The following is a 15,215-nucleotide window of genomic DNA, read 5'->3' as shown; positions in this document are numbered from 1 at the left end:
TTTGCTTTGGAGACAGGGTCTCACTTTGTCATCCACGCTGGAGTGCAATAGTGTAATCATAGCTCACTGCAGTCTTGAACTCCTGGCCTCAAGTGATCCTCCCACCTTGGTCTCCCAAAGTGCTGGGATCACAGCCATGAGCCACCACACCCAGCCTGAGAGCCAAACTTTATTTAAATTTGGGAATCACTGTTCCAGGAGCACAGAAATAAAACTGTCCTTCCTCCTTTATAGCCCTCAGGCTTCTCTTCCTTTTCAAGGCCTTCCTCAATGAGCTTGGGAACCTCATCTCACCAAGATAAGCATGGCAGAGGGGCAAGCAGGACTGAATAGACTACATGTATGTGGTGTGTATTTTTAAAATCACCATTTAGCACATGCTTATTTAATCCTCATAGCAGCTGTGGAAAGCACTTGTGATGAATGCTTTTCAGAGAAGCAGAACTGGAGGTTGAAAGCAGCAGAGCAACATGGCCAAGGTCACTCCACAAGGCCAATGTCTGCCACTGGGATTTCAATCCCAGGTTAACTGATTGTAAGACCCATCTCCTAACTGCCAAAATAATCCCCAGGCCCACCAGAGAGAAAGGATACTTTCACGATGACATCCTAGGCCCTGCGTCTACTTTCCTTGGGGCAGGGCTGAGGGTGGGGACTTGAGGAGCAGAGACTGCAGCAGACAAGAAGCTAGTCCTGAGCTGTGGGTTGGGAAGGTTCAGGCCGTGCAGCAGGTCCGGCCGGTGGAGCGCAGGACGAAGGAACGCTTAGAGGAGAGCAGCTTCTGCAGGGTTGGTGTCTGGGAGAGGCTGCTCCTCCCCAAAGACTGGACCTATTAGAAGTACAGGACCTCCGACGGAGACGGGGTTTTAGGGGGTCACCTAGTCCAGCCCTTGACCAGTACATGTCATAACCTGTCGGACAGCCCAACAACAAAGACCACTGCTCACCTGTAGGTTCTTCCCTGTCAGAGTCGGAGTGAATCTTCCTGCTCGTGGGCATAGCTCTCTGAGGAAGCTGAGGGCTTTGGGTCTCAGGGCTACCATCGATTTGAGCATTTCTCCTGTGCATCTTCATTCTTTCAAGAAAGGAGGTCTGGTTCTGGCTACCAAAGGGCCCTGCTCTGCTGGGAGCACAAGCAGCCTTGCCCATTGCTTGGCTCGGCTGAAAGGTCTGCATTCCGAAGCCAGGATTTCCAAGGATAAACAGGGTTAGGTGCTGCCAGCCTTCTCAGCAGCAATCAGAAATTCAATGAGAAGTTTTGGGGAAAATTCATCTTTTTCCACGCAGTCATTGAGAGCAAGGTTTTACGACAGAGGGGATGAAGAGAGAGGCTTTTGTGGGCTGATGTCGCTGTGTTGCTGGCCTCCAGTCAGGTCACAAGGTGGAGGGCTACATGCCGGCGGGGACGTTTGGGCTCTCAGACAGCTGAGGCATCAGAGCTGAAGGAAATATCTTCCCAGAGATGTTTGGCCATATTTCTAGGGCCAGGTTAAAAGCTTCACACAGAAGCTGAGTTAACACTGGTATGTCTATGAGAGGGTCATGTCCAGAAACAGCTTTCTCCTTCCAACAGAGACTTTGTAGGAAAAAAATCTCCATGCTCATATTTCTCTACCCCAGGAGGCTCTCCTGGAATCTAAGAGGCCATTTAGTGTCAAATTCTGCCCCACCAAGCATCACATAATGGTGATACTGTTAAGGACATCATATATGTGAGGCTGAATTATCCACAATGGCTGGCAATGTCTTCATTCTCCAGAATGAGGCTCCGGCCTCTTTGCTTTGGCAAGAGTTGATCTCAGGACTGCCTGAAACCAGAAACTCCAGGCAAAGCTCTTTAGGCCACTCTTCTGAAAAGGAATCACAATAATAAGATCTGTTATCTTGGTACTCTGTAAAGCCAGGTGTCGGCCTTCACTACAGTGAAAAGTGAGTTTGTCAGAACCAGTGTGATTGTCTGCTGATTAAGCCATCTGCCACCATGGAAATGGACCGAGATTGTCAACTGGTGCACTGGTGCAGACAGTCACATTTTTACATACTGGGCCTTTGGCTGCCATCTCAACTTTGTCTTTCCAGAAGTCAGTTCTTGGGAGGCAGACTCTAGGCACCACATTCTAGAGGGCCTCCATGCACGCTCAGGCTTCTTCTCACAGCAGGCACACCCCGCCTAAGCTGCACTCCATGCACTGAGGGACAGTTGGGGCAGGAGCTCTCACGCAGCCAGGTGTTGGGCTCTGCAAGGAGGTTTGTGTGGGGATGTGAGCAACTGGGTCAGCTCCCTGGTCCAGACTTCTGCATTCAGGATATAGACATAGCTCTTTGTGTATGTTGGGGACTGGAGATGACCACACTACTACATTTTTCTTGAGTGACTTTTAGTAGGAAAAAAAAAATGAACCCTCTCTTCAACACTGACATTGTTAAAAACACATAAAATGCACATCACTTCACCAAGCAGCATTCAGGCCTTGACTTCCCTGTGGGAACAAGCTTTTAGCCTATGCCTCATAAATAGGTGGATTGTGATCCACTCTACTCAGAGGGGACACGGGAGTGATGCAGTCTTTACCCCTCAACACCCCAGATGGAAATCTTATGCCGGAGGCTTAATTTAGTGAAGTCAGGGTAGGAGCACTGGGTTCTCTTCAACTAGTGATATCATGAACAATAAGAAGAATTGTGTATATGTAGCAAGTAGGAGAAAATATTGGCCAAGTTTATCTATTCATTCAACAAATACTTACAGTCTACTAACTCTGTGTGGGGCCCTGTTCTAAGTGCTTGGATATATCTGACCCAACAGAGATCCCTACTCTTACGGACCTGATGTTCAGGAGGGAGGGGGATATGAACCATAAACGACAAACACTAATTAATTACTGATTAAATTATGTGATAAGTGGAAATAGAAGAGCAGAGGAAGGAGGATGAGGGAGTTGCGGGGAGGAGGGAATTAATGTGGATTTGGGAGGCTGCCCAACATGTTTCTGGGTCTGAATTTTTTTTGGTCTATGACACAAACCATATTCTTGATTGCTAACATCCACTGAGGCCCCCTCTGTGCTGGGCACTATGCTGGGTGTTTACTTGGGTATCTCATTTACTCTGCAAGACTGGCCTGGTTCTTCATACCCCTAGGGCAGAATGCAAAACTTTAGTTCTTGGCCTTCTGCATCTTCATGCTTTTTCTTTGGAGCAGAAATTGCTCTGAAAATGCTGGTTTTAACTTAAATCTTACATTGACCAGACGTCTCTTCGAGCCCCAGAGCCTACGGAGTGCTTTTGTTAAAACCCAGAGCCAATGGGCTCAGGCTGTCCTTTGTGCAGCCAGGTACCAGTGGGAGGATTTTCCATGCAATTACTTGGGAATGAAAAAGAAATGAGAGGGAGGCCTGTGGTCTTTGCTACTCTGACTCCACAGGCTGCTGGGATGGACGTTGGGTGAAGACACCAGCTTAGGGCATGGCCTGTTGCTATTTATGACTCTATTACTTCACAGTGAGAGCACAGTTCAGGCTGACTGTTGGGTGGCCTCTGTGTTTCTGTCACTTCCTTTTTTCACCTATGTGAGGACTGTAGCATTGGTTGGGACTTCCAAAGTCCTGTTAGCCAGGCTTCTGCCATCAGATGGGCCTGTGGACACATTGCCCCATCAAACGCTGCCTCCTTCCTAAGGCCCTGGGGCATCACAGAAAGATGGGGCTGCCAAGCCACTGCTCTGATAAGGCACACCTTCAACCAGGCTCCATCACTCAGAGCTACGGGAAAATCCCATGGTCATATGCCCTCTGTTGGTGACAGGGAATTCTGTCATGCATTCAGATTTTTGCATGTCTGCTCTGTCCCTGGAACTAGAATAAGAGAATAGGGAGAAAAGCTGATAAGAAGTCAGTGATAACTATAGCCATGGCCATAATTTAGGCTCCAAAAAAAATAATTCTGAGTGGTTACCAGATAGCTTTCAGAGAGGGTTGAAGCCTTCAGTAGACTAATGATTGAGCAGAAAAAATGTTTAGAAAAACTTGAGACAGATTTTATCCATGCAGTAAGTCAGAAGTCAAGTCAGAAGTTCAGATGACATGTACGATTCCTGGAATTTAGTGATTTTTTTTTTTTTCTTTTTGTTTGAATGTGTCACTTCTCTTCTACTTTCTGTTCTGCTCCCACTAGAATGATCTCCTTCCCCCAGGCCCTCGGATCCACCCCACATACCACCACAGGCTCATTCTTTGCCACACCCTGTTTTCTAGCATGGCTGCATGCACAAAGCCTCCCTTAGTTCCCATTGCCTGCAGCGCCAAGGTCACAGAGTTTACTGAGCTACCATCAGCAAGACCTTGAACATGCCTCGGCCCTCTCTCCTCTCCCTCTACATTGCTCTCCTTCAGTGGTACAGCTCCTCCCATGGCTGTCTCTAGACCTCGCCTTGACATCTCGCCACCCACCTCTGCCTTGTTCCTGCGTGATCCACTCCCCTCTCTCGGCCCTCGTTCCACTCACCTCTCCCTCAACCTCCAGGAGCCCTTTGTGTTTCCTCCACGCCTTAGGCACATGACCCGTGTTTCCTCACAATCGCAGTTACCCTCTCATACTCACATGCAAGGACAAGAAACATGTTTCCTATGACTTCACACCCACTCCCTGGCCATGCACACAATGCAGTGTAGAAGTTGGTCCCAAATCTATTACCGGAGGCCTAAGCAGCAGCCTCCTCCTGCTCAAAGAAAAATGTTCTGCCACTGCCAACATTGCACTTCCTCAGCAAGACATCTCAGAAAATGCCCATCAGAGCCTTCCACCTCATTCCAAGCTTGCAAACAAGCTGGTTTTTCATTTGTCTTGTTTGTTTTTAAGCAAGAAGCATCCCTTTAGAGGACGAATTAGGAAAGAAAAAAAAAGTCAAACAAAAACAAAAACAGGAGTGGAGCTTTGCCTCTCTCTTTTGTCCCCTGCCTTGCCCTTCCTCCCTATCCCATCCCCCTCACTTTCTGTGTTGCTTTTCATGCCAGTTGCTAAAGACTGTAATTTTAAAACTGAACTGGCTTTTCCAGAGCCTTGAGGAATGTGCATCTGCACGTGGATTTTTCCACAAAAAAAAAGGTCCCTGTTTTTTGGATCTTCTTAGCCAGAAACAATGAGGCCAGGCAATCAGAGTCCACCCGTCTCCCAACTCTTATTCTAATTTGTTTGAGAGGCTCAGAAGGGGCTGAAGGGCATGGTTTGTGTTTTACCCTGTCAGACTCTTGTTTGATGAGGTTTGTGCTCCATTTGTTCGGATGGTTTTTATGGTTTCTTTGTTGTTCGTGGAATGACTTTGAAAGTCATAATTCTGTATCCTCAAGCTCCTCTGCTATTCCTGCTCAGTGTCTCAATGGGACTCCACCACGAGAAAGGGAAGGAAGAAGTTTCCAGCTAGTTAGTTAATCGATTTCTGAGCACGTTTACGGAAGCATGTGGAATCTTTCAAGAAAGAGGTTACGATCACAAAAGTTCAGATTTGAGGAGTATTCTCCAAGACAATTGAGAAGCAAGCCCTTCGTCATGCCCAGGTGGGGAGCAGGTCTCCATCCACTCATTTCCTGATCCAGCCCCTCTCCCAGCCACATTTCTGGCCTCTTCCCTTTCTCCGTGGTCATCAGCCCAGTCCTCTCCACTGCCAATAGAAAAGCCCGAGAGCCCTCAGAGAGCCTGGAATGTGCTCCCACCCCTGTGATGTCATCCCACATCATCCATGTTCTGACATCGGGGACTGGAGTTGGCCCCCAGGAATGTCACGGCCCTGGGCTTTGAGACACTCTTTTTATGGGCCTTTCACCCAGTCCAGACCTTGCCTGCTCTTCAGAGCTGCTTGAAGGATTTTGCCTCAGAACTATGGACATTTAAAAAATGTCTAGCCTTGTGTCAGTATATATTTGTAGAAAGCTTCATAAGGTGCTTTTCCATATGTTATCTCATTTGGTCATTTCCACAACCCCATAAGGTAGATAAAACATAAATTTTTATTTCCACATTAAAGAAAATTGAAGCCCAGAGGAGACTTTTGATTCATCCCAGGTTTCACAACAAATAGTGTCAGGGAGAGAAATTGAACCAATCCTCTGACTTCACATTGAGGGTTCTTCCCATTACTTTGGCTCCCAGATCTTCTCAAAGAGTGTTAAGGTTCTTTCCACCACCCCAACCCCAGGGGGTGAGTACACTTCCAGAATTTAGGGATGCTTTAAAAGCCATTGCTGAATTGAATTTTATTTCTCCTGATCACTACAGATAATGCTCACGCAACTTTTCTGAGAAGCAGGCGATGCTAATATACCCCTATTTGTTATTGTTCGTTAGACCCTTCTTATGACTCAGTCAGAAGAGGAGCATGGGGCAATAACATGAATTCTGGCCTCAACAAAAGTAAGTAAATGTCTTATAATTCTTTGGAGGAAAGCATGTTTCTGAGGACGGGGTTGGAGAACAGGATCATAAGATACAGGAGAGCAGCAAACATTTGTTTCCCTGCTTTTTGAGTAGACATCAAAATTATTTGCCAATTTAGGGCCTTTCCATGATACCCAGTCCTTGAAAGATGGTATGAGATTTTCATTTAGATTTTTGAGTTTTGTTTTATTGTACTCCGTTTTAGAACATTGGAAGTTTGAAGGTTTTCTTGAGACAAGGTTCTATACCAATGAATGGTCACTGTCACTGGGTGTGGCTTCTGTTTTTTAAATCAAGATAATGACTCTCTATAACTTTGCTCCCCTAACTGTTGAGGCTAAGTCATACCAATTTCCCCATCCCCCTTGATACTGGGTAGACTTCAACATATCGTCACTTGGTGGAGAAATTGATGTCTCAGACCCCTGCCATCTCCTCCACATCTTCCATCCCTGATGAGGAGATGCCAGGGGGTCTGGGACATCAATTTCTCCACCAAGTGGTGAGATGATGGCATGTCGAAGTCTACCCAATATCTCCCATTAAGGGAATAAGGGGCAAGAATGACTCACGAACTCTTGTACCAGAAATCAATCTTGCCATGCCTAGGAAGCAAAATATGAAGCACATGAGCAGGTGGTAAAGGGAATTCTTTCAAGAAAGAGGTCGGGGTTACAAATTAATGCCCAAACAATAACCCAGACCCCTTCCAATTATGTGTATTAATTATTTACTTACTCTGCACATGACATTTGGCAATATAAGATTCACAAAGATGAATCAGACATGCACTGGTCCCATAAGCGGGAGAGGGAAACCACACACACACAGAACTCCTTTCATCTGGTTGGTATCAAGGAAGGCTTGTGGACCTGGTAGCACTTGAGTCAGCTCTGGAAGGAGAGGCAGGATTTGGACCTGTGGCAGTGTGGGCTGGGGAAGACATCAGCTTGGCATGTCTGACAGAGAGGACCTCAGGTTCCTGGAGTTTAGGATGTGTGATGCAGAAGAAGTCTGGAAAGGTAAGAAACAGAATCGTAAATGATGCTATGAAGATAGGCCTTAGTTCTTTAGGCAATGAGGAGTCACTAAGGTTTTGAACAGTGGCGTGCATGGTGGGTTGTGGGGAGAGAGAGGAGTAACGAGGACACCAGTCAGACTAAGCCACAAACCATGCAAGAAGCAACACAGATCTGCAACGCAGAAGTGATCATGGGAATGGAAAGGGTGTGTGAGAGATACCAAGGAGGAAACTCACAAGACAGGGACACCACGAAGCAGCTGATCTTTGCTCAGATGTCACTTTCTCAGTCAGGACTTCTCTAACTTTCCGATTTGAAAATGAAATCCGCAGCCTCAGTACCATCAGTGATGCTCTACTGTTGGTTTACTGTTTAAAAATTTGAAAATGAAAAGGTGACATTTGAGCAAACACAAAATTTTAAGAATTTGAAAATGTGTTTGTTGTTGTCTCTCCCATTGGATTGCAAGTTTTACCAGGAATGGCTTGTTCATTCCTGAATCTCCAGAGTGGAGAACAGGGCCAGCACATAACAGATTCTAGGTAAATGTTTCTAAAGCAAGATGAATAAATGAGTCAGTGGAGAGTGGGTGAAGGAATGAGTGAGAAAGCATATCTGTCAAGACATCTCGCTCCCTTCGGGGAGCCAGGTCCTACTCATTGCATTTCTTTCCCTCTTGCCACAGGTCCTCCCCTTGGAGGGGCACAAACGATCAGTAAGAATACAGAGCAACGGCCCCAGCCAGGTACCTGCCCGGGATATGTAATCTCTCCTTTGCTTCCTGCACAGTTGTTGATTCCACATGGTCAACTGATGGAGGCTTTAAACAATATACTACATATGTTCTCTCTTATTTCTCTCAAAGAGGGTCTATCTTTGACCCTAATAGGCCTGTGAATGAAGTAACAGGTACTGAAATCAAGTGGAGACTTGTTAAATATCAAAGGTGAAAGGAACTTGAAGATGAACTGTTCCAATGCTTTATTTTGTTAAATAAAGAAACTGAGGCCCGGCGAGGTGAAGTGACTCGCTAAAAACCATACAACTGGTTAATGAAAGAAATAGAGCTATAATCCCAGACCCCCAAATTCCTGTCCAAGCCTTCTATACTTCACCAAACCTTACTTTCAGAAATATCCCCACCCTGTGATGGGTCGGCTTAACAATTAAGGCAGAGGAACTTTTAAAGCCGTGGACTTGGAGACTCCATATTGGAGAGGAACTTAGAGATTTCTGGGTCTGTCATACCCTCACCTCTACCTTACTTGTGCTTATAGTAAACCAGGGCATTGACTCTCTAGCTGGGCCCAGTTCCACTATCTGACCCAAAGTCCGCCTCCTGGAATTTCCGCTCAAGCTTTGCCTTCTGGGGAAGCCTTCCTCCTGCTTTCTCCGAAACCCTTTGTGTATCTGAAGACAGCTGCTGTGCCCAAGCCCCAGCTCCTCTCTCTGTCTTCTTATGTGATGCAGCCGAGATAAAGTTCTGAACAAGTCATTTGCTTTGGGGCAGGCAAACATTATTCTGCATCTCCACAGAAGGCAGAGCAAGAGAAAATCAACTGACATTTCACCTGGAAGGTTAAGAAAAAATTTGCTGACTGTGGATCACAAGTCAGATGTAGAGAGTTTTAAAGACTGTCCAATAACAACAAAATTATGCATTAGGTATCACCTGCCAAAAATACTTTAGTTATCATATCAATGGTGTGGATGAGAAAGGATGGTCTCAATGGGCTTAAGGACTCTTGAAGTTAATTTATGCTTCTAAGTAGAAACCCAGAAATCATATTGGTATTTTTAAAATTGTAATTATAGTTGAAAAAGTAGCAAAATTGCACAAAATACGTGACAATTGTGCCAAGTCGAGACCCAGCTCTCTACCATGATTTCCTCAACTAACAAAAAAGGAGATAAACCTCTCACCTAAACCAATATTGCAAAGACTTTTTCATGGCTAAATGAACACATATGTTTTGAGTAAAGTGAGATTTTTAAGAATAGTTATTCTATAGCTAAAATACAAACTCTGGTTTGTGCTGACATTTCTAAGTTTCAAATCACAGAGTGTTTTCCTAGAAGAAAACTGAGGAATCCAGTAGCCCAACCTACTCATTTGACAGATGAGAAAACTGATTCCCAGAAATTGTCCAACAAGTTATTTGTTTATCACATAACTGCTGCTAAAACCCAGGCTGCTTGGTTTCTAGGCATGTGTTTTTCATGCTACATTTTAAAAAACAGATTAATAAGGTTGTTAGTATTAGGTAGAGCTATTAAAGACCAGTAACCCTGAGACCTTCTTTAAGCTCATGGAGTCAGCTGTCCATTGTATCATTGAATATTAGCCAGTTCCTTTCCAAATGTTTTCATTGTTTTGCCTTGGGTAATGACAACATAATCTGCACATTTTAGATGCCAAATAAGAAAAAGTAATCCTGTTCCTATTCTTTGTTGTTTCTGTCATTATTGAGATGAAGACCACAAATGTCATCAAGATCTTTGAGATCTGCAAATAAAAGCAGTAAAGTTTTCTGAAATCAGTCTTTCCCGTGATCTTGAAATAAAAGTATAAACCCTTATGGTTTTCTTATGGCGGTTGTCATATTTTTAATAACACTGAAGCAAATTTCCTTTTTTATTTCCTTAGATCCATATCAGATCCTGGGCCCGACCAGCAGTCGCCTAGCCAACCCTGGTGAGTTTACCTTGGCCTGCGAGCCTTTTTTTTGCCAGAATGTTTCGTAGCTTTGTGAAGTTGCAGAGAATTCTGTCCAGACGCCTGAGTGGGGAGTAACGTGCACCTCTTTCCTTGAAATGTTCAGTGTCTGTTTCTGGAGCATGTGAACAAGAGGTCAGGGCTTGTGATGAGGTGTCAAGGTTCATCAGCTGAGGATGCTTCTGGGAATAAACACTTTAGCACTGCATATGTGCACTTAGGTGTAGATAAGTAATGAGCGGCACAGGTAGGCATTTTAACTGGAGAAAATGGGCAAGAAAGAAAAAGAAGACAACTCCACTCAGCTCTCTGTTGTCTCCCGCATGCAAGGCACAAATAAGTAAATATTCCAAAGTGCTTTATTTGTGATTTTAGAAAGTGTTGCCGAGTTATCTGGCCTTATAAAAGAGATGTGTCCTGGAAAAGTTGCAGATACAGTCAATTTGACCTTGTATTTTAAAGATTTAGTATCAAAAATAACTCTCAAGAGGATCCTTCTAAACCAAGTCCATCGAGATTGGGAGCTAGCAGGCTCTTGTAGTAGTGTGGTCCACTCACCTTCCCATCCCAGGGACTCTCCCTACCCATTCCTTCATGCCTGGGCATTCCTGCCAGAGGACAAAGAAGCCACCCAGCATATTCTGGGTATTTTTCTCTCTGCACAAGTTCTCTGTAGAACTTAGAGCTGCAAGCCAAGCTGTAGGACCTGCCAGGGGCCAAAAGCTAAAGCTCGTGAGGCAGCTTCTCCCAATGACTCCCACAGTCATGCCTTGCCCCTGACTCTTTACTGCTGACAGGGAATTCCCTGGGGGACCTGACCACTAATTAGAGATCAGACAGTGGTTCAGGCCTTTCTAGCTGAAGAGATTCAAAAGCCTTACCAAAGGGGTTGAGGGAGGACGTCGCTCGCCTAAGATCACACAGCTAGTTCTGGGCAGAGTTTGCACCTCACTTCCCACATTCCATTTACCAGGCCTTGGGGCAAAGCATCTTAGGATCTAACCTCGCTTATTATACCCATCCCCAAGGCAAGCAGAAAGGCAAATCAACAGTGAGAAGAAGGGCTTGTCAGGTCCATCCCGATGTCAAAGGAAACAAAAGGTTTCTTTAAAAGGATGAGAAGCTCCCTGCATTTAGGGAACTGGGTTCTGCCTTCTCTGGACTGAGGTGTTCTGTTCTCTCCCGTTTGCCTCACGGCCTGCAGGAAGTGGGCAGATCCAGCTGTGGCAATTCCTCCTGGAGCTGCTCTCCGACAGTGCCAACGCCAGCTGTATCACCTGGGAGGGGACCAACGGGGAGTTCAAAATGACGGACCCCGATGAGGTGGCCAGGCGCTGGGGCGAGCGGAAAAGCAAGCCCAACATGAATTATGACAAGCTGAGCCGGGCCCTCCGATATTACTATGATAAAAACATTATGACCAAAGTGCACGGCAAAAGATATGCCTACAAATTTGACTTCCACGGCATTGCCCAGGCTCTGCAGCCACATCCAACCGAGTCATCCATGTACAAGTACCCTTCTGACATCTCCTACATGCCTTCCTACCATGCCCACCAGCAGAAGGTGAACTTTGTCCCTCCCCATCCATCCTCCATGCCTGTCACTTCCTCCAGCTTCTTTGGAGCCGCATCACAATACTGGACCTCCCCCACGGGGGGAATCTACCCCAACCCCAACGTCCCCCGCCATCCTAACACCCATGTGCCTTCACACTTAGGCAGCTACTACTAGAAGCTTACTCATCGGTGGCCTTCTAGCTGAAGCCCATCCTGCACACTTACTGGATGCTTTGGACTCTACAGGACATATGTGGCCTTGAAGAGAAGACAAAACTGGATGTTCTTTCTTGTTGGATAGAACCTTTGTATTTGTTCCTTAAAAACATTTTTTTAATGTTGGTAACTTTTGCTTCCTCTACCTGAACAAAGAGATGGATAATTCCATGGGCCAGTATGCCAGTTTGAATTCTCAGTCTCCTAGCATCTTGTGAGTTGCATATTAAAATTACTGGAATGGTTATGTCATGGTTCTGAGAAAGAAGCTGTACATTTTCTTTATGTTTTTATGACCAAAGCAGTTTCTTATCAATACACGGGTCTCATTAGGGGTTCAGTACGACACAGAATCATGGACTTAACCAGTCATGTTCTGGTTTGAGATTTAGTGAAAATAGAGGTGGGAAGCTTATAATCTAATTTTAGGAGGACCGAATTCAGTGGATGGCAACTGGAACATTGATTGTAAGGCCAGTGAAGTTTTCACCCAACTGGAATTTGATGGAAAGAAGGTGTGTGTGTTTAAGACGTCAAGGGCATTGCAGAATCCCCCTCAGTGGACAGTATGCACTCAACTGACCACTCTTTCTAGAAATAGTCAAGATACGAACTAAGAAATTTTAATGCAAATACATACATTCCTGAAAGATGGGGAATTAAATAACTATTTTTTTTAAATGATGACAGTAGGTCCCAGAACTTGGAAAAGTTGTAGGGATTTCTAAACTCAAACAGATTCGCAAGCGCTGTGCGCTTGTCAGACCATCCGACCAGGGTCAACCAATCAGAAGGCAACTTACTGTATAAATTATGCAGAGTTATTTTCCTATATCTCACAGTATTAAAAATAAATAATTAAAAATTAAGAATAAATAAACGAGTTGACCTCGGTCACAAAAGCAGTTTTACTATCGAATCAGTCGCTGTTATTTTTTTTTAATGTAATTTGTACATCTTTTATCAATCTGTACATTTGGGCTGTTTGTACGTTTTTATAGCTGGTTTTTAAAAAGCATAATATGACTATTGCTGAAAAGGAAACAGGGCTGTTTAAGTCACTGACTTACGAGAAAGCAAAGCACTGGTACAGTTATTTAACAGGCATACACAAGCAAGGAAAGATAATCCATTTAGATCTTTAATGCTTTGGAAATGTGTGTAACAGTACTGCAATAATCACAGCTCTGGGAAAAACAACAAAACTTTCCCTTGTGCAGAGGAGGGATTTTCCTGCTCTATATATGCAACATATTTTTAGACATTAAAATATATATAATTTTGCAGGTAATTGTTGACTTTTTTAACTATATGAAGTGTTAAGCTGACAACTGTCAATGAAGACCATGTTGTAAAATAATTTGACTAAATAAATGGTTCCTTCTCTCAGCGCTGAGGACAGTTTTCTTATTTACCGCCCCCGTGAGGTCAAAGGGTTTTTTTCTGGGGAACTTTCGTATTTACTTCCTGCACTATCAAGAATTTTTCAAATGTACATAGTGCAGTGCAGCAGAAGGTATCAAATCAATGTGGTTTTTCATTGTTGTTGGTGATGTTTGTAGTATTTTTTCTTGTGTGTTATTTAAATCTTCCTCTAGCCTAAAAGGGTTTTATAAATGGCAGCCAAGGCCATGGATAACCTGTACGTAAGGAACAGAGCAAAGCGAGCTGGTCTATCCAGACTTGTCTGTGAGATTTAACTCTGCAGCCTCCCCGGGGCACTTCAGACCCAGGTGGCCACCTTCTGCTACTCCCGCAGAGAATGAGCGCCCTGCTTCCCTCAGGTCTCAGACCAGGATCTTATGGCTCATGCAGATTTTTAAGGTCATTTTTCTTCCCAAGGAAGAAACTTGCCTCCAGTTGCTTCACTGTTAGGTAGCTTGTTTTCATTTTCTCTATTTTACAATGAAAAGAGCGAGACCTCGGAAGTCCTTGATTTGCAAGGAATTCAACTCATAGCACTGGTAATCCTAGAACCTTCTTTGGGTAACACTGAGTACCTTCAAGACAACGTGTCTACCTAAATGAAATGGGATGTGTTTCAGAACAATGGTCTCCAATTTTTTTTTTTTTAATCTTGCACCCTGCCATTTAAAAAGTTGCGTAAAGCACATATTCTCAACATAGGCACATTGATTTATAAATCATATATACAAACTGTTACATTATTCTTCATATTAGAAAACAAATACAAAATAGAACATATTAAATGGTGTTATAAAAATAAATTGAAACTAAAATTCTACTGTTTTCTTCCTATTTTCTCTATACTGAATATCCTCTGCTGTTAACTCTCAAAACAAAGAAGTTAGTCTTTAGTGAAAAAAGTGTGTGTGCATGTACTGGGTTTCTAGCGACTTCTAAGAAAGGAGAAAATTAAAACTTGGTATTAGTGGCCCAAGCATAGAAAGAGGAATGATGAAGGCCAGGTATGTTTAAGAACCATCTAGCTGAATTCTTTTGCAGATCTCCATCTCAGCCACGCAATTTTCCCATCAATTTTGAAATCTGCAAAGTATTCATTAGGGAAAATGGAGGCATATATTTCTGAGTGCTGTAAGAAGATGCTCAGCCCATTAGTTCATCCTTTTAAAGGTTTTCTTTATGTGTCCTACTCAAACGCTGGCTCAGGCTCATCTACTCTACAGAGCCATAGAGCTTTAGCCAAATCTCGCCCCCTGAATATGTTCCACAGTGATTTGTCCTACGGCTCAGAAGCTGGCCCACTCGCTGACAGGACTGAAGCACCATTTTCTCCTCATAAGCATTTGTACAGAGGGAGGACTGGCATTTAGTCTCCTGCAATGCCCAGATTGAACGTTTGCTAGCTGGCTCCAGGGCATGCAGCTGACTAGTCACAGAGGACAAACAGAATCTTTGCTCTCCTGGCTGCTAGTCCAGTCTTTTCCCTACTGGATCATTCTGTGCCTGTGCCATGAGGTTTCTGCCATCTAACAAACAGTGCCAGCCAAGCAAAGCGGGCATGCAGGCTTGCAAGCTGTTCTCATGGAAGCTATTCCTCCCCACAGTTTGGGACACTGGCCAACAGTCCTTTAGCGGGAGGTCGTCTTAGTCCATTTTGTCTGCTATAACAAACTACCATAGACTGGGTGGCTCATAAAAATAGAACCTTATTTCTCACAGTTCTGGAGGCTGCGAAGTCCAAGATGAAGTTACCAGCAGATTCAGTGTCTGGTGAGGGCCCTTGCCTTGGTTTATAGAGGAAAACTTCTCATTGTGTGCTGACATGGTGGAAGGGGCAAGGGAGTGCTC

The 15,215-nt window shown here is 44.4% G+C and overlaps 1 protein-coding gene across 3 annotated transcripts in view; it reads left to right on the top strand.

Moving 5' to 3' along the window:
* Nucleotides 1–14,187, top strand: part of FLI1 (Fli-1 proto-oncogene, ETS transcription factor) — a 129,251-nt gene extending 115,064 nt beyond the window's left edge. For all 3 annotated transcript variants that reach the window (XM_011965434.1, XM_011965432.1, XM_011965433.1), the window contains 4 exons: nucleotides 6,340–6,405; nucleotides 8,137–8,196; nucleotides 10,099–10,146; nucleotides 11,372–14,187. In XM_011965434.1, the coding sequence (XP_011820824.1) occupies nucleotides 6,340–6,405; nucleotides 8,137–8,196; nucleotides 10,099–10,146; nucleotides 11,372–11,901 (704 nt within the window). In that variant the 3' untranslated portion in view covers nucleotides 11,902–14,187. The remainder of the gene's footprint in view (nucleotides 1–6,339; nucleotides 6,406–8,136; nucleotides 8,197–10,098; nucleotides 10,147–11,371) is intronic.
* Nucleotides 14,188–15,215: the final 1,028 nt, after the last annotated feature.

Source organism: Mandrillus leucophaeus, unplaced genomic scaffold (assembly GCF_000951045.1).
Source record: "Mandrillus leucophaeus isolate KB7577 unplaced genomic scaffold, Mleu.le_1.0 Scaffold724, whole genome shotgun sequence".
In the NCBI taxonomy this organism is placed as follows: domain Eukaryota; kingdom Metazoa; phylum Chordata; class Mammalia; order Primates; family Cercopithecidae; genus Mandrillus; species Mandrillus leucophaeus.
Note: the sequence above shows the minus strand (reverse complement) of the source record. Positions and strands in the feature narration are given on the sequence as shown.